Source organism: Balaenoptera physalus, assembly GCF_965194825.1.
Source record: "Balaenoptera physalus genome assembly, chromosome: 2".
Classification (NCBI taxonomy): Eukaryota; Metazoa; Chordata; class Mammalia; order Artiodactyla; family Balaenopteridae; genus Balaenoptera; species Balaenoptera physalus.
The window spans coordinates 74,493,465-74,511,774 of NC_138883.1; the positions used below are offsets into that span (position 1 = coordinate 74,493,465).

The following is an 18,310-nucleotide window of genomic DNA, read 5'->3' on the forward strand; positions in this document are numbered from 1 at the left end:
TTATGGTTCTGAAAATTTGTTCTTTATTTTGATACAAAAAATAAACCCTTCAACCTGTAAAGAATGTCACTTGTTTTCATATTATTGTAAAGCAAACTTATAGAATAGGAACATCTGATACCAGCTCCAAGGATGTCACATATACTTTAGAAAAAAGTCATTGCTACTTGGATTCAAACAAACATCACTGTGGAGGAAGGAGCAGCTAATTATCTCCATCTCCTGATTTTTCCATAATTTTACTAAATCATCACTAGGAAAGCTAGTAGTTGGGATATCACATAATTATGCCAGAATTTGGTAACAGTGGTGAAAGCAGCCATCTGAATCCAGCTAAATTATAAAAACATGACCTTTTATTGTCCTTCTCTCTTGTTTCTGGAGTACAAGGGCTCTACTTTATACCCCTATGGGCCAGCAGTAGGCTTGAGTTATAATGTGTAGATTCCTTTCGGTTATAGTTGTAAAAGAAGTCTTTAAGTTCTTGAGGGTTTGACATCTCTTGGAAAGAAGTAAGCTAGGAGAAAGACTGCTGATCTGGATTTGCTTAGATGGAAAACATTCACACTAGGAGTCCAGTTGATCGGCTGTTGAAATCACCAGGCCTGTACTGGTCAGCGAGTTCAGTCAGCTGATCGGGACACCATCCCCAGGCCTTTAAGTGATACATTTGAAGCTCTCATGGTAAAGTTGTGGCCTCGGCTCCATTAGCTCTGGTTATCTTCTTTGATTTTAAGGCCTATCAGTCTTTACCAGCGGTAGCAGCCACTGCTTGGTAAAACTTTGCCACGAAGTCTGGCTCACTGACCTCCAGCTGCCTGACAAATTCATTGCGCTCCTGCTCAGCCCAACCTCGAAACCACTGATCCCAAAGACGTAGCTGGCACTCAAAGATACAAGGTGGTCGGTTTGCTCCAGACACGCTAAGCTGCTCCAGACTTTCCAGCAGTGGCTGCAATTTTCCCGGTACTGCCTTAGCTACCAGGTCCTGTAGGAAACGTTCACGCTGAGGACCTGACCAGCTGGCAAACCAGTGAAGAATACACTTCATCTCCTGGGAAGTGATGTAAGACATTGGGGGAGGGGAAGAGTTAGAAATATTGTCTGGTACCGAGGGTAAGGGAGAAGGGAAGGATAGCGGCATCGAAGAGGAAGATGATCCCAGTGGCATCCTGAAACATAAGAGCACTGTTATATACTCTCTGGATAGAGCAACCAAACTACAGCTTCCCAACAACACAGAATCCTATCACACTCAATCAACGTCTACAAAGAAAATTACTTTTCACCAATTTGGTTTACAGAAAAACAACAGGGTCCTTTATTTAGGTTATTATCCAACTTAGACAAGGTACTCAAGAATAACCTCATTTCATTATTTGCCCACCTTCCTCTCTCGTTTTCAAACCCATTACCCTTCCCAACCACTGCCTCCCTCCATCATTCTTATAAACAATCCAAAAATAACCAAAGCATTCCTTGTTCATTCTTTGCCGCCTAATTCTATGTTCCAGATTCAGTAAAGAAAAAAAACCAACGATTAATATTGGTCCAACACATCTTCCCTAAAATGAAAAAAAGGTACACATTTTTTAATTTACCAAGCAGCTGGTCAGGGCCTAGATGCTAATTATTCCAGAGCTATCAACAGAAGGAAAAAAAAGAAAGGGAAAACATCGTATATGACGAAAGAGCCTTCTCCGCAATGTGCGTGTAGCCTCTGAAATATGCCAAGAACTTCATAACTCCATTATTTTCTTATATTTCCTGTAGAGCACCAGGAAAAATTAAAGAGCAGAGTTAGTGAAGGCGCCTTGTCCAAACTAAGATAACAAAGTAAGAAAAACAGAAGTGTTTATTCAGTACTGAAAAAACAGTCTAGTTGGTTTGTTGGCTTAGGGAATCTAACAACTTATACTGTTGTAGCTGTGTGACAATTCATGCCTCAACAATTTTCCTTCATGTTTAATATAATACCTATTGATGACTTGCCATTGCTTCGCATCACTAATGCAACTGGAAGGTCAGCCAACTTGAATAGTTTTCAAATCCCACAATTTGAATCTCTAACAAGGAAAACAAACTACTTGTTTACGATCTATTTTACTGTTTGTGTTTCTTCTGCTCTAAGTTGGAGTATCTGTAGTGACAAAGAAAGGAACCCCGAAGCAATTAACATCAGTTCAGTACCAAAACAGTCCAGCCGAGGTTGCCTTTTCACAGTGGTCCTACGAGAAGCAATTCCGCCTAAAGGAATTTTATTCTCTCACTCGGGGAAAGGGCTAACTTATCCCGAGTCTTGCGACATGGCTTCCACGGCAAGCTCAAGTTCAATTATCACGAATTAGTTCACAGGCTGGGTCGAAACACACGGTGCTGCCACTTGCCACTCTGGAGGCTACGGAGCCTGGCATTCCGTGGTCCCAAAGAGCAACGTAGCCTTAGATGGGAGTGGCGGGGATTCGGAGGATGGGAGGCGGCAGCTGTTTCCGTAGGGGAGCGGGAGGCTTGCCCTACTAAGGGTAGCCCGTAAACACCGAGTCTGACCCGGCCCAGGGAGGTACTTCTACCCCGCTTACCTCCCCTTTCCTCTCACAGGGCACCCGGAGACCGTCACAAGAGTGTTTAGACTCCAACTATCGCCGCCGCTTCCAGGTTTCCTGAAAACCCTAAGGAGGGCCAGCCGGGAAGCCCACGCACTTCCGGTCCCGGACCAGCCCCAAACACCCAAGCGCCACAGCGTCTCAGCCTTAGGTCCGGAGATAGCCGAATAATTCCGATTATGGTTATGCCAGAGTCGAGAGCTTCCGAACAGATTCGATTCAAAGCGTCGGTAAGACGAAGAGAACCGAGCTCTGAAAGCAGGATGAGGGAGGGGGAGCGACTAGGAGGATGGAAAGAACCAATTGGTGCCGATGTGGAGACGGAAACACCCGAGCATTTCCGGAGGAACCCGGGGAGTTCTGAGTGGTAATCGAGGGGTTGACTATGGAAGTGGGCGGGGCCAACTCGGTACGTTCGAAGGGCGTTGGCGGAAATTACCGAAGATGCCCGAAGCCGTCGGGACGGACCCGAGTACCTCACGCAAGATGGCGGAGCTGGAGGAGGTGACTCTGGACGGGAAGCCTCTTCAGGCGCTGCGGGTGACCGACCTGAAGGCCGCACTGGAGCAGCGAGGCCTAGCCAAGAGCGGGCAGAAGAGTGCCCTGGTCAAGCGGCTCAAAGGGGTGAGGAGACGGCGTTGCCGGAGTGTCGGATCGGAGCGGACCCGGTAGAGCCGAGTCTCTGCCGCGGCGCAGGCGCAGTGTCCGAGCTCGGCGCGAGCTCGCTCAGGCCGCCAGCGCCAGCCTCCGGATCCGCGCGCACGGTGGTTGGGGAGGCTCGCGCTGGAGTGGAAATAGCGCCGGTTCCCGCCTTAACGGTAGCGGCGCGAGCCCAAAATGGGAGGGTGCGCGCTACTCTCCCGGAGTGTCTTAAGCTCCTTCCTCCTCCCCCACCCCCTCCTTGTTTGTGTCTGTGGTTTCGGCGCATGCGCTGCAGAAGGAGTTAAATCCCACTACAACCACCGGCGTTGCTGGCCTGAGGGGGGCGAGATGGGCTAGGTCGGAGTTAGGTGTATAGTTGGGCAGAGGGGATGAGGGGTTGGTATCGGTATCGCAAAGAATAGAATTGGGGTAGGGCAAAAATGTCTGCTTGATTAGATTAGGAGGTGAGATGAAGAGAAACCTTGATCGGAAGGGACTTGGTTAGGGAGGGGTGTATAATTTATAGGGCGTCCAGAAGCAATTCGGGTGGATAAGAGTTTGGTGAATATTGATGAGAGAGGTGAGGCGGGCTGGTATATGTTGGGGTTTTGAATCGGTTAGAGTAGATTAGGGCGGGATTGTCAAGAGGTAGATGGATGGATTGGTGTGTATAGGTTTGGTGTAAGCGGAGGGAAGGTGAGGATTTCTTGGTTTTAATTAGGGTTAGTTAGGATACGTGAAGAGTAGTACAGATTCGGGCTGGGTTGGCTCAAGGGTTAAGTTGGCAAACCGTTGCTTACACTGAAGCTGACAGACTGAAGCTGACAGTTCCGTGTGTGGAGGGATTGGATCAGAACACAGTTTATGGAGTCTGTGGTCATTTTGTTCTGTAGCCTCCTCTGAAATTTTTATAAATTTGGTAAATCTAGGTGCCACTCTTTTGGAAACGATACAAGTTCACTCAAGTAGATCTAGTCCTGGGTAACTGACCAAGGAATTCAGTCAGGCCCAAACCATGTTAGTTTCATGTATTTGAACCTGGTTTGAATATTTGAAGTGAAGGACCAGATTTAGAAGGGACACTAGTCAGAAGTGCAGAAGATAATAGGGATTGTAGTACTGGTTCTGTCACTGTCACTGATTTTATTGCATAGCCAGATTTTCCCAATATGCCTGCATTTTACGTCTGTACATTTGGGAGCAGTAACCATGGCTACCTTTAAGGGTCTTCTGAAGACGAACGAGGACGGCATTAGTAAAGGGCTTTTAGGTCCCTGGAAAAGGAGTACAGTTTAAGTGTGTACGGTTAGTCATTGCCTTTGATGAAGAGATTGGGGGGAGGGTTGTTTTTTGTTTTTTTTCCCCCTGGTTTCTGACTCTTGCCCTTCTCTATACCAGGCTCTAATGCTAGAAAATTTACAGAAACACTCAACACCCCATGCTGCATTCCAGCCAAATTCCCAGGTAAGAAAGAAGGTTCACTAGAAGGGGGGGATCTTTGGATGCACAGAGACATAGAAGGACATGATGTTGTATATTTGATGCTTGATTTGCACCAATATTTTCCTCAGTTCCCTGGGTTGAAAATGTTTTCATCCTAGGACAGTTGAATTCTAATAAAGAATTAAAGACTCAGAAGAGCTGTTAGTTAATTTCTGATTCTTGAAATGGTATGTGCAGAAAGATGTGGCTCTAGTTGATTAAGTGGAGTACAAGGATCTGAAGGCATTTGTTTGACATCGATTTGGAAAAAGTAGTTGATGTCTTTGAATGTAGATATGAGTAGACAATCAGCAGGGCAGTATAGGAAAATACTTGCTGATCAGGAAGAGTTCTTGTGTTGACATAGATTTTCCAAGAATTCAGTCCTTTGGAAATCATCCACCATTACTAGTTTTAATATTAACTATGCAGTTACTCCTAAATGTCATTAATTGCTGTTACTTTGGGCAAGAAACTTAACCTTTGGAGGCCTTGGTTTCCTCAGTTTCCCTGTGTGTAAGATGAGAAAGAGTTGGACTAGATCCATAGTTTTATAACTACTCTGTTGGGATCTTGTGGAGCTGCTTTTGGAGGCTTCCTAGAGAAAATTTCTTCCCAAATGAGCAGGGGTTCACATTCCCCTCTTAAACTAGATTAGATCTACTTCTGTCTGCTTTGAATATTGAGTTTCTACATAAGATTTCTTTGGAAGAAATCATTCCCAGTTTCAAAAAAAAAGTCTTAGGCTATGTAGTCTCCTAAGATTCTTTTCAGCTTTTAACATCCCCTCATTATATTGTGTCATGCACTTAAAGGAAAAATCCAGGTCTTTGTTAGTGCAGTGGTGTGCAGCTCCAGTACTAGATGAAGTCCCAAGATACAGTGGAAAAACAAGAGAGCTTTCCTACTGCCTTGTTATTAGCTCATGAAGCTGAAAGTATAATCTAACTGGCTTACAGAGGTTTAGTTAAGTATTTTAACAAGCATAAGAAACTGCGTAAGTTAATCACTTTACCATTCTATTCTTTTTGCCCATTACATTTTCAACTTTGAAGTTTTGCTTTTATTAACATAGGTTTTTTGCAACAAATACATACATTCTCTAATACTTGTAACCCACACTTCATCAGTGTCCACTGACTACCAAGAGACTCATCTCTATTTTAGGGGAAAAAAACATTTACCACGCTTAGGAAAGATGACTAATGACATAGAAAGTATTTATTCAGATTTTTTCCTTTTTCTGGAGTTCTAATAGGACTTGCTAAGCAAGAAGCTTCTTGGGAAGAGGACTTGTGAAGAGAAAGCTGAAGGGCAGAAGAGTGACATGGGAGTCTGTGTTGCAGAAAAAAATGGGAAAAGGGATTAAGCTCCTGGATTTTAAAAATTGTTACCAAAGATTTCTTCTCACCCAAAGAAAATGGAGTTAGAACTCTGTCTAAATGCTGAATCCCTTTTCTTAGTCTCTTGCTTTCAGGCTTTTAAGTCTGGTAGTTGAATTTTGGCGATGTTTAACAAAATGTTTCCTGGATAGGTGGAGGTTGATCTTTTGTGTGAACAAAAGATGAATTAGTATGAACCAGTATTTTTTTCCTTCAGTTTTTGATATTATTAAAAGGAAAATTTAGATTATCTTTATATAATTTAGATTATCTAAAAATTTAGACTAAAAGGCATAATTTTATAGGAATTTTCATTTTTTTAAATTATTTGTGTATCACTCTTTGGCTGGGAACTGAATATTTAAAATAAAAAATTATGTGTGCAGTTCCTCTTTTTGCCATCTTTTGTGAATCGTAGGGCTGTATATTTTGGTCCTCAACTTAGGAGTAGCTTAGAAAAGGGCCCTCCAACATTTTCCATCTTTCTTTGGTCCAAATATAAGGGGCATTCCTTTGCTCCATGGAATTTTGTACCTTGCCTTTTCCTGGTTTGTTTTCCTAGACTATCTTTTTCCATGTCTTCTACACAGATTGGCGAGGAAATGAGCCAGAACAGTTTCATAAAGCAGTATCTGGAAAAGCAGCAGGAGCTGCTTAGGCAGCGTCTGGAACGTGAAGCTCGAGAAGCTGCAGAACTTGAAGGTAAGCCCAGGCTGTCACTTCTTACAAGGAGTTCTTCCTGCTTATTCCTTTCACTGAGTAGATGGGCCTGTTTCACTAGGCAGTTTCAGGAATATAAGTCAGGCTGAGACTGCCAGTTATTTGCTTTGGTAGTTTATGGAGCCAAGTGAGTTACTGTTTACCTTTTGTCAGGGAAGAAGACACTTAATTTGACTGTCTTGACTAGAAGAGGATTCCTGCCAACAGGAAGAGTTATAAGTAAATTAAGCTACCCTTCAGATGAACTAGAGCCTTATCTTAGGGAGTTTTTCTCTATGTACAGTGCTCTTTTTAGTATATACTCTGTATCCGTGACTTTGCCTGACCTCCTTCACTCCTCTACATATTCCCACATGCTGAGCCCTTCACCCCCTCCCTGCCCCGACCCAATCTGTACTTTGCAGAAGCTTCAGCTGAGTCGGAGGACGAGATGATCCATCCCGAGGGAGTGGCTTCCCTGCTGCCTCCTGACTTTCAGAGCAGCCTGGAGAGACCAGAGCTGGAGCTCAGCAGACATTCACCCAGTACGTATCTCCCTCCCCACTGCGCTGTTCTGTCAATCCTGCGTAGTTGGTGGGGGGAGGTAGTTACACCTCCTTTCATGCTAAGCCTCCATTAAAGTCCCAGGGCAATTCTGTGACAGTGTTATTTGACATCTGTTTTTCATGGAAATTATGTCCTTTTTGAAGTCTGCGTTCACCTCTATGTTGTGTTGACCTCTCAGAGTATTTTATGAGGCAGTCTTATTTTTCTTCTCATCTGTATACCTCTCTAACTTCCTCTGCCTCTGAATTTAGCAGCAGTCACAATTCTTTTTCATCTCTTCACCAATTGTATATATTGTGTGTTACACATCCAGTCATCCCCCCAAATGGGCATCTGCAGTTTATTAATTCATTCAGCAAGTTTTTACAAGTAAAAACTTGCCTGTTGTATGCCAGGCATGTGCTAGGCACCAGGAATATAGTAGAGAAAAAGACAAGTCTCTATCATAATGAAACATACAGTCTAGTGAGGAGGTGGACATTAAACAAATTATTACATAATTAACTGGAGTTATGCTGTGTACTGTGAGAGGCAGTGCAGAGTATTATTTGAGCATATTACGGGGAACTCAAACCCAGTGTGTGGAATTGGTTCAGGTAAGATTAATTTTTTCACATTTAAAAAAATATTAAGCACCCACTTTTGCATAGTATCTCAAGCAAAAGTCTGTAAATGCAGCCTTTGTCTTCTAGGAACTACCTGTCGAAACAGTATGCCTTTAGGAGAACATGCATATAAGACGTGAATAGTAGGTAGATAAAGTAAACCAGTGTGTAAATTAACAAGTATTTTGAATGATTATTAATGTTAGGGGTCATGGGGAAGGTGATCACTCCATATTTAATACTTCTAGAATGTATAGAAGTTGCTAGCTCTTCTGGTTAATATAGAACTCTTTCCGGAAAGCAGATTTTTAGGAGATATTTAATGATGGGAGAGAAATAATTTATTTTAGAGATCTCTTTTCTCTTCAAAATAAAAACAGCAAACCACCAATTGATCCATTTTGGTCTTAGCATTCTTTTTTTCCCTGATTGTAAAGCCAGGTGGAAGGGGAAAACTCTTTTATAAATTAGTTGTCAGTGTTTCTTCTTAAATAAAAATAAACCAAAAAATTATGTATAGAATTCCTGCTGTATACATGTCTCTGTGCTAGAGTATGTGGGGAGTCAGCACATTGTAAAATCTATTAGAAGACAACTGCACATAAAACTAACAATGGAAGATGGTATGTTTTAAGTGACATACAAATAGTACGGACACATGTACCACTGGAATTCCAAAGAGTAAAAATTCTCTGAGGACTAGAGAGATTAGAGAGAGCCTCATGAAGGAGGTGTAGGATTTGAGTGACCCTTAGAAATACGTAGGATTTGAGTTGGCAGAGAAGACAAGAGGGTATTTTTAGGAAGGAACAAAGGCACAGAGGTAGGAAGGAAGATGGTATTTAATTTTAAAGGTAATGGGGGAACCATTGAAAATTCTTGATAGCAATATGATTTGATAAGGAACTCTTGAAAGAGAGCCTCTCTCTGTTCTAAATGTAACTTGAAGTGAAAATGAGGAATGTCCTGAAAGAGATACAAGGTTTCAAAAGCAAGTAAAGATTTAGATTGAAGAAGGTGGCCAGTAGTCTCTTCAGTGTTTTGTGTCTTCAGCAGGACTATGCCTATGGTTGTAATTGATGGAGGAGGGGAAAAAAAACAGGTGAAAGGAAAGAGGTGAAAAATAAATAAGAAATGAATGTAGTAAATTGTAGAATACAACAAACAATTGCTGTGTGTCCTCTTTGGTGTACTCTATCCATAAACTTTCCTACTTCTGATCTTGGCTAGAATGTGAATTTCGTAACAGATGTGGCATAAAATTTGGTCAAAGTCCTAAATGGAGTGGTAGTTTGGAGTTCTAGCAGTGCTTGGTTGGATCGGTAGTAATGCCTGGAGTTTACCCAGAAATTAGATTTTTTTCAGGTGTACAGCGTCAGTCTGCCATAGGCTCATAAACTATTAGGCTTCCAGCTTATTTGTTAGCTTTGGATGTTTGGGCTTCCTTATTTAGTAAGATTTTGATTAAAGTAAGGTTCCTAGTAACATATTTTGGTAATCAATAGTGGCACCTGAGGATTTTTTTTTTTTAATAAATTTATTTATTTATTTTATTTATTTTGGCTGCGTTGGGTCCTCATTGCTGCGCGCAGGCTTTCTCTAGTTGCTGCGAGCAGGGGCTACTCTTCATTGCAGTGCGCAGGTTTCTGGTTGCGGTGGCTTCTCTTGTGGAGCACAGGCTTTAGGCACGTGGGCTTCAGTAGTTGTGGCTCGCGGGCTCTAGAGCACAGCTCAGTAGTTGCGGCGCACGGGCTTAGTTGCTCTGCGGCATGTGGGATCTTCCCGGACCAGGGCTCAAACCCGTGTCCCCTGCATTGGCAGGTGGATTCTTAACCGCTGTGCCACCAGGGAAGCCCCTGGATATTATTTTTTTTAAGAATGTGAATTCCTGGGCCCTGCCCCAAGAATCTCAAAGAATGTAAGTCCTGAGACCTTACATTTTTTTTAAAGTCCCCTGGTAGTTCTGTTGATCAGCTCAGTTTATGAATGACTAAATGAAAGAATAGTTTTTCAGCATTATAGTTAATCAAGATCCTTGGCTTATATTCCAGCAACCTCGCATTAATGTGCTGTAGTCACAATCCCAAATAGGAAGGAAAGATTGGTTTATAAAATCCTGCCTGGCTCTCCTTTTTTTTTTTTTAAAGGAATTCCTTTATTTTTATTATTTATTTATTTATTTATTTATTTTTGGCTGTGTTGGGTCTTCGTTTCTGTGCAAGGGCTTTCTCTAGTTGCGGCAAGCGGGGCCACTGGCTCTCCTTCTTGACTTCTTATCTTTCCATCACTTTCTTCAGATTTTTCTAAGATGTTGGGAGTCAGTATTCACCCTCCATAGTCAGAAATTGCCTCCTAGATCATGACTGGGTATACAGAAGTCCTTATTATCTTCAGTTAATTTTTTCAAAAAGAGCCCACTCTAGGAAAGTTAGGAGGAAAGATACAAAGACATTAAAAAATGGATATTCAGAATACAGACTGATTAACAAAGGTATAGCCCCAGGGGATCTTAGCCAGCCTTTGGCTTACAGAGCATTTAGCCCTCATTCCTGTTTCTTGTGTTAAATCTGGATGCTGAGATTATAAAGAAATGTTAGGTAAGTTACTTATACAGCTAACATGAGTCAGATTTAGGGTTGGCATCATTGCCAGGTCTCCATTCTCTTAATTTCTGCTGCTTATTCATACCCAAGGATACCCTCTGGCCACAGGCTTTGCTCTGATCTCTGTAGCTACCTAACCTGGATCCTGCAAATCCTACCCAGGGATTTGTTTTCCAGGATGAAGAAACTACCTTCCTGTATGACCCTTAAACATTCTTCAGTTTGTTTTTTTTGTTTTTTTGGGGTTTTTTTTGCCAAGTTGTGCAGCATCCAGGATCCTCTGATCAGGGATCGAACCTGTGCCCCCTACGTTGGGGGAGCGCGGAGTCTTAACCACTGGACCACTAGGGAAGGCCCCATTCTTCACTCTAATACATTCTACACTGCCTTTGCTCTCCTGAAGGCTTCTGGCTTTGGAATCTTAGAAATCTTACATTCACCCTGACTTGCTTTTTAACTCCTGAAATACATTTATTAACCTGTTACCAGTATTCGTACCATTCCTTGCTAAAGGTGCTCAGTTTCTGCACATATTATTAACATCTGGCTGAAGACACTCATGTGGCCATGTGCACATAATAGAAGATGGCACCTTTCCCAGAACCTTGTCTGCATCACATCAGCTCCTTACAAGGAGCTGGAAGAAATTCCTCATCTCTTTCTTATATTTTATATTGCTTACTAGGCTCTTGTTTTCATGTCTGAGGTTCCCCTCCAGTTGTCATTTTTTTTTGCAAAACAGTGATGTCCAGAACTTTCTGACCAGCCCTTCCCATTTTTTCCACATCTCTTTGATGACTTATTAGGCAAGTGCTTCTAGAGGAGGGATCATCTAGAATCCTATCATTGCAGTTCTACAGTATCAAAATAATGATGTCCAGAACTTTCTGACCAGCCCTTCCCATTTTTTCCACATCTCTTTGATGACTTATTAGGCAAGTGCTTCTAGAGGAGGGATCATCTAGAATCCTATCATTGCAGTTCTACAGTATCAAAATAACATTATGATCTAATAGAATAGCATACAGTTTATAATTGATGGAGATAAAGGCTATTTGCTTGTGCATACCTAATTTTAAAATCACAGCTCCAGAACTCTTATTTGATCTGTTTAGCACATTTTTTTTTTTTTTAAAGAGAATCATTTATTTATTTATTTATTTAAAACCACTGTACAGTTTAAGATTTACTTATTGATTGATTGCTATGTTGGGTCTTCGTTTCTGTGCGAGGGCTTTCTCTAGTTGCGGCAAGCGGGGGGGCCACTCTTCATCGCGGTGCGCGGGCCTCTCACCGTCGCGGCCTCTCCCGTTGCGGAGCACAGGCTCCAGACGCACAGGCTCAGTAGTTGTGGCTCACGGGCCTAGTTGCTCCGCGGCATGTGGGATCTTCCCAGACCAGGGCTCGAACCTGTGTCCCCTGCATTAGCAGGCAGACACTCAACCACTGCGCCACCAGGGAAGCCCTGTTTAGCACATTTATCTCTGGTAAACTTTGTATATGCCTTTTTTCCCCCCTTAAAATCACATTTATTTATTCAGAGCATATATGTGCTTTGTTATTCACTGCAAAGCATCTTTGGTACATGTGCTTGTAACACTTGCTTTTAAGTTGAAAATAAAACAACAAAGAGAATGTTTCTTATATAGAACTTGCAGTGGTAAAAGCAAGTACTTGGGTTGGCTAGGCCTGTGAATTTTAGCTATTCATAGTATTCGAGGCGTATCAGAGAATCTCTTCTGTAGGTTTTCCCTCCAGGGTATAGGATTTTATTGTTTTAAAAATATTTGTTTTCTTATTACAAAAAGTAGTGTGTATTCATTAGAAAATTTTTGGAAAAACTGGAAAAAACAGGTTTTTGTTTGTTTGTTTTATTTGGCTGCGCTGTGCAGCTCATGGGATCTTAGTTCCCCTACCAGGGATCGAACCCGGGCCCCGGCAGTGAAAGCACTGAGTCCTTACCGATAGACCACCAGAGAATTCCCTAATTTTTCAATTTTTTAAAATTTTTATTGGCATATAGTTGATTTACAATGTTGCGTTAGTTTCAGGTGTACAGTAAAGTGAATCACTTATACGTATATATCCACTCTTTTTTAGATTCTTTTCCCATATAGGCCCATTAAACAGGTTTTTAAATCACCAGAAGTCCCACAAATGAAAATAACCACAGTTGATATTTTGCTATATAATTTTCCAGTCTTTTCTTTGCCTATGTATAAGCTTAAGATATCTGCAATTTTCAAATCTTTACCTTCCCTCCAACCTGGTTAACTTTTTCTTCTTCTTTTTTTTTTTTTTTTAATTTATTTTATTTATTTTTGGCTGCGTTGGGTCTTTGTTGCTGCACGCGGGCTTTCTCTAGTTGCGGCGAGCGGGGGCTACTCATCATTGTGGTGTGCGTGCTTCTCATTGCAGTGGCTTCTCTTGTTGCGGAGCGCGGGCTCAGTAGTTGTGGCTCACAGGCTCTAGAGCGCAGGCTCAGTAGTTGTGGCGCACGGGCTTAGTTGCTCTGTGGCATGTGGGAATTTCCCCAACCAGGGCGCGAACCCGTGCCCCCTGCTTTGGCAGGCAGATTCCTAACCACTGCACCACCAGGGAAGCCTCTTCTTTTTTTTTTTTTTTAAGACATTATTTTTTTAGAGCAGTTTTAGGTTCACAGCAAAATCATAAAGGTACAGAGATTTCTCATATGCCCTCTGCCCCCACATATGCATAGCCTCTCTTAATATCAACATCCCGCACCAGAGTGGTACATTTTTTACGATGGGTGAACATACACTGACACATCATAATCACCCAAAGTCTATAGTTTACCTTAGGGTTCATTCTTGATGTTGTACATTCTGTGGGTTTGGACAAATGTATAATGACATGTATCCATCATTAGAGTATCATACCAGGGTATTTTCACTGCCCTAAAACTCCTCTTTGCTCTGCCTGTTCATCCCTCCCTCCATCCTCTGCCTTTTTTTTTCTTTTTTGTTAAACTACAATAAGTCGGCTTCTTTCCGTTATTTTGATACATGCCAAGGAGCTTTTCCTGAAATTCGTGGAAAAGGTTTTCTTTTGGTTTTCCTCATTTTGTAATTTAACCTATTCCAGGTCATTTAATTATGAAATTATTGATTATTATAGGCACCACATTATTTATTAATATCTTACAGGTTACTCTTTAAATCTTTGCTGAAGAATCTGACCTGTCACTGAATATCCTAACCCTAGTTCCTGTACACACACCTGTAATGCAGGTCTTTATTCTCTAACCCAGATATGAAATGTTATATATTCAAAGATCCTGTTAATCAAGTGATCATGGAGTAAAGTTTTATGAAATATGTGCAGTCTTCTAGTTCATTTTGTAAGTTTCTTCTTTTAGTTACAGAAGCAGAGACTAGTTCAGTTTAGATTGCTGGAATAAAGAAATAAGAGAGGACCTTGGATTAGAGCTCACATCATCTGCTTTATTTGCACTAGTTTAAATACTGTTAGGGTAGCACAGGTTTTTTTGGATCATTTAAACCTTTTGTACTGTATTGTACGTATCTGAAATATAATTATCTTTAGGCTGTTTTCTAAACTGGTTCACATCAATATTTGCATTGCTACTCTGTGTAATATTTTAATACTGGTAGGAAACATAGAGGTCTTCCAGTCCATCCCTTCCATTTTCCCAGTCAGGACACTGAGACCCAAACTATTTAAGTGATTTACCCACGGTTACCTTCCTTCATGGAATGTAAGTGAACATTTTTTCCAGTTTTCCATGGAGTTGTTACTTGGAATGACCAACCTGTGCCCCCTGCAGTGTAAGCATGTAGTCTTAACCACTGAACTGCCAGGGAAGTCCACAAGCTTTCGTTTAATAGTAGAGCTTATTTTTCTTTAAAATAATCTCACCTTGAGCTCCATATATAAAACAATTGAGAAGGCCCATTTCTGAAGCCATGAGCCCTGAAAATCGTTTCTCTTAAGTACTTATATCATGAGATTATTGTTTTACAAACTGGTATATTAATCATGATGTTTTGGTCAAAACTAGTGGTGTCAATAGGCAGTCCAAAAAAATGGACACTGCACACAGTGAAGTCTTGGGCTTTGATTCAGTGACAAAACATTTTACAGAAATAAATGTACTTTGTGCTAGACAATTTGAAGCTCCTGGTAGTTATTTTACATTTATTTGAATTATTTATAATATGTGAATTGGCTTTGTGATATTAAAAACATTCCAGATGTGCATAGCAGGAATTATTAACATGACCCTGACCCTTAGGGCGTTATATAGTCTTTTCTTCCACGTAGAAGTCAGAGAGATGAATACAGATATGTATTGAGCAGCTCATATGCTTTGATCGATTGAATTTTAGAAAGCAGTCTTGAATGAATGTTCATGTTATGAGTCTGACTTGGTTTTCTTTCATTTGATAGGAAAAAGCGCCTCTGTTTCCGAAGAGAAAGGTGAATCTGATGATGAGAAACCAAGGAAAGGAGAAAGACGATCATCCAGAGTCAGACAGGTAACTCAGTTACCTCTGAAAACATCCTTCACCTCTTTGGTTACTGCCTTGGATATCTCCTCCTCCTCCTCTTTTTCCTCAAACTATTTCAGAGTTGGTATCTCTCTAGCTTTCCGTACAGTCATCTTCTTTCTCTTCGTAATCATTTTTCTTGTTTTTTGTTTTCTAAGTTATATCTGTTCTGGCCTTCGGATTTTTTTTTTTGGGCTATGCTGTGAGCATGTGGGATCTTAGTTCCCTGACCAGGGATTGAACCCACGCCCCCTGCATTTGGAAGTGTGGTGTCTTAACCCCTGGACTGCCAGGGAAGTCCCTGGCCTTCGAATTTCTAAACGAATATATAAAAAAATAACTGTGAAAGTTAGCAGGCTGGTCTGTATTCCTAAGGCAGCACATTATTAGAAAAGATATAATTCATTATTCAATTAAAACCTTAAAGCTGTATGATACAGTGTTAAGTGAACAGTATACAAAAGTATATGTATAGTGTAATTACAACTGTGGAAAAGAAAAAATGGGAAAAAATTAAATATACCCCAAAGATGATCAAAATAATCACATTTATTGATAATAGGTCAGTCCCGCCCCGCCCCGCCCTCCCCACACCCTTTCTAGATGTTCAGTTTATACTTATTTATTTATTTATTTATTTATTTTTAAGAGTCACTAAGGAAGTGAGGCTTCCTCTTTTTTTTTTTTTTTTTTTAATTTATTTATTTATTTATTTATTTTTGGCTGTGTTTGGTCTTCATTTCTGTGCAAGGGCTTTCTCCAGTTCCGGCAAGCGGGGGCCACTCTTCATCGCGGTGCGCAGGCCTCTCACTGTCGCGGCCTCTGTTATTGCGGAGCACAGGCTCCAGACGCGCAGGCTCAGTAGTTGTGGCTCATGGGCCCAGCTGCTCCACGGCATGTGGGATCTTCCCAGACCAGGGCTCGAACCCGTGTCCCCTGCATTGGCAGGCGGATTCTTAACCACTGCGCCACCAGGGAAGCCCTATATTTATTTTTAAAGCTTGAAGCTAACAGATGAAGTACTAGCAGTTTCATTATTGTATTCCTTTTGGTCACTCTGTTTTGATTCCTGTAAGAGCCCATACTAGTCACGCGTGTCTCTTGTCACATTTGTTTTCTGTGTTGCTGAAAGCATATATCATTGAGTTTCTTCCTCCTGTGTGTGTCTTGCAAGATACTTTGTCTCTGTTGATAGTGAGCAAATATACTTGGAACCATTGAATATTTTTTCTTTCAGGCAAGAGCAGCTAAACTCTCTGAGTGCATCCAGGCTGCTGAGGAGGAAGAGGATCAAGAAACACCTTCCAGAAATCTGAGGCTCAGAGCAGATCGAAATTTGAAAACTGAGGAGGAAGAAGAAGAGGACGAGGAAGAGGAAGAAGAGGAGGAAGAGGAGGAAGACGATGATGAGGGACAAAAATCTAGGGATGCACCAGTCCTGAAACAGTTTAAGGAAGAAGAGGGGGAAGAGATGCCCAATGTAAAAGTGGAGGAGGTAATGGATGAGAGACCCCAAACTATAAGATCCCAGGAACAGGAGGGGTTAGAGAGAGGAGGGAGAGTTACAAGGTCCCAGGAAGAGGCCAGAAGAAGTCATCTGGCCAGACAGCAGGAGAAAGAGATGAAAACCGCTTCTCCCCTTGAGGAAGAAGAAAGAGAAATAAAACCTTCAAAAAGCTTGGAGGAAAAATCCAAGTCCCCTTCCCCTCCTCGATTGACTGAAGATCTGGAGAAGGCCCCTGTTGTGCTACAACCAGAGCAAACTGCCAGTGAGGAGGAGACTCCCCCACCTTTACTTACGAAGGAAGCATCTTCTCCACCACCTAATACACAACTCCAGAGTGAAGAAGAAATAGAACCCATGGAAGGCCCAGCCCCTCCTGTCCTGATTCAGTTGTCTCCTCCTAATACAGATGCTGAGGCCAGGGAGCTCTTACTGTGTCAGCATACTGTGCAGTTGGTGGGAGCTCTGTCTCCTTTGTCAAGCCCTGCAGACACCAAAGTAGAATCTCCAGTAGAGAAAGTGCCAGAGGAGAGTGTCCTGCCTCTAGTCCAGAAAAGCACACAAGCTGAATCCTCAACCCAGAAGGGTCTTGAAACTGAATCAGAAAAATCAGCTCAACCACTCCCTCTAAAAATCGAGGAATTCACACTGGCCAAAGGGATCACGGAGGAATCTTTGGAACAGAAGGAAGGCAGGAGGGCTTCTCATACCCTTGTCCCAAGCCACAGATTGAAACGGTCAGCTGACTCATCCTCTAGCCGATCCTCCTCATCTTCATCCTCCAGTTCTAGATCAAGATCTCGCTCTCCTGACAGCTCAGGCTCTCAGTCTCATTCATCTCCAAGATCCAAGCAGAGAGATGTATCTCAGGCAGGTACTCATTCCAACCCTCGTGGTAGACCCAAGATGGGCTCCAGGTCAACATCAGAGTCCAGGTCCCGTTCCCGTTCCCGTTCTCGTTCACGTTCAGCGTCAAGCAACAGCAGAAAAGTAAGTGTGGGAGAATCCTGGGTGCATTGATGTTCTGTCTGTACTGCAGTGTTTTTCAACCCCTGGAGAACCTATCATGATTTCCAGCAGAAAAGCTTCCTTTAAGTCCCCAGTTCAGTGATTACTTTCTTCTCATTTCGGAGTCTCACTTTCAACTCATTGATTCCTAAGTTGGGTCCTTTTTCAATTTGATTCCCTTTGATTGCAAAGAAAGCTGAATCCATACCCCTTTCCTCTGCTAGACTATAAACTTCTTGAGGGTACGGACGTGCCTTTTTACGTGTGTATCCCAGTACCCAGCACCTAGTTGGGCGTTAATAAACAATTTGTTGAGTAATCTAGGAAGTCAGGGAGGTCAATACGTCAAACAGGAATAAACCTAGGGAAAGATTTAAATAAAATCTTGGAATAAAAAGATCCAAAGTATTAAAGTATTAAGTTGGAAAACTCAGTGGTCTACTGAATATATGGCATATAAAATAATTTGCCTTATGTGTTTCATTTCTTTAGTCTCTGAGCCCTGGAGTCTCCAGGGACAGCAGCACCAGCTACACTGAAACCAAAGATCCCTCTTCTGGTCAGCAGGTTGCAACTCCACCATTGCCACAGCTGCAGGTCCTTGAGCCAAAGGAGAGGACTTCCACCTCAACGTCTATCCGAGTGAGGCGTATGAGCCAACCTGAGCCAGCTGAAAAGCATGT

At 42.0% G+C, this 18,310-nt stretch overlaps 2 protein-coding genes across 5 annotated transcripts in view; one reads left to right on the forward strand and one right to left on the reverse strand.

Moving 5' to 3' along the window:
* Positions 1-6: 6 nt before the first annotated feature.
* Positions 7-3,157, reverse strand: LOC309654763 (uncharacterized protein C14orf119 homolog). Of its 4 annotated transcripts, XM_082449181.1 has the most exons (3): positions 2,580-2,701; positions 1,602-1,767; positions 7-1,172 (listed from the first exon to the last, which is right to left on the reverse strand). In XM_082449181.1, exon 3 carries the CDS (start codon positions 1,169-1,171, stop codon positions 743-745), a length of 429 nt encoding a protein of 142 aa, XP_082305307.1. In that variant the 5' UTR covers position 1,172; positions 1,602-1,767; positions 2,580-2,701; the 3' UTR covers positions 7-742. The 4 variants fall into 4 exon arrangements, with proteins under 4 accessions (XP_082305307.1, XP_082305308.1, XP_082305310.1 ...); XM_082449182.1 differs by lacking the exons at positions 1,602-1,767; positions 2,580-2,701 and adding an exon at positions 3,043-3,157; XM_082449184.1 differs by lacking the exon at positions 1,602-1,767 and having other exon boundaries at positions 2,580-2,835.
* Positions 2,901-18,310, forward strand: part of ACIN1 (apoptotic chromatin condensation inducer 1) — a 22,808-nt gene continuing 7,398 nt past the window's right edge. Inside the window, exons 1-7 of the mRNA XM_082449110.1 lie at positions 2,901-3,227; positions 4,644-4,709; positions 6,700-6,811; positions 7,234-7,353; positions 15,015-15,103; positions 16,353-17,609; positions 18,120-18,308. Of these exons, the coding sequence (XP_082305236.1) occupies positions 2,916-3,227; positions 4,644-4,709; positions 6,700-6,811; positions 7,234-7,353; positions 15,015-15,103; positions 16,353-17,609; positions 18,120-18,308 (2,145 nt within the window). The 5' untranslated portion in view covers positions 2,901-2,915. The remainder of the gene's footprint in view (positions 3,228-4,643; positions 4,710-6,699; positions 6,812-7,233; positions 7,354-15,014; positions 15,104-16,352; positions 17,610-18,119; positions 18,309-18,310) is intronic.

Excerpts from the sequence above, each read along its gene's own strand:
- LOC309654763 (XM_082449182.1), bottom strand. The coding sequence starts at position 1,171 with ATGCCACTGGGATCATCTTCCTCTTCGATGCCGCTATCCTTCCCTTCT.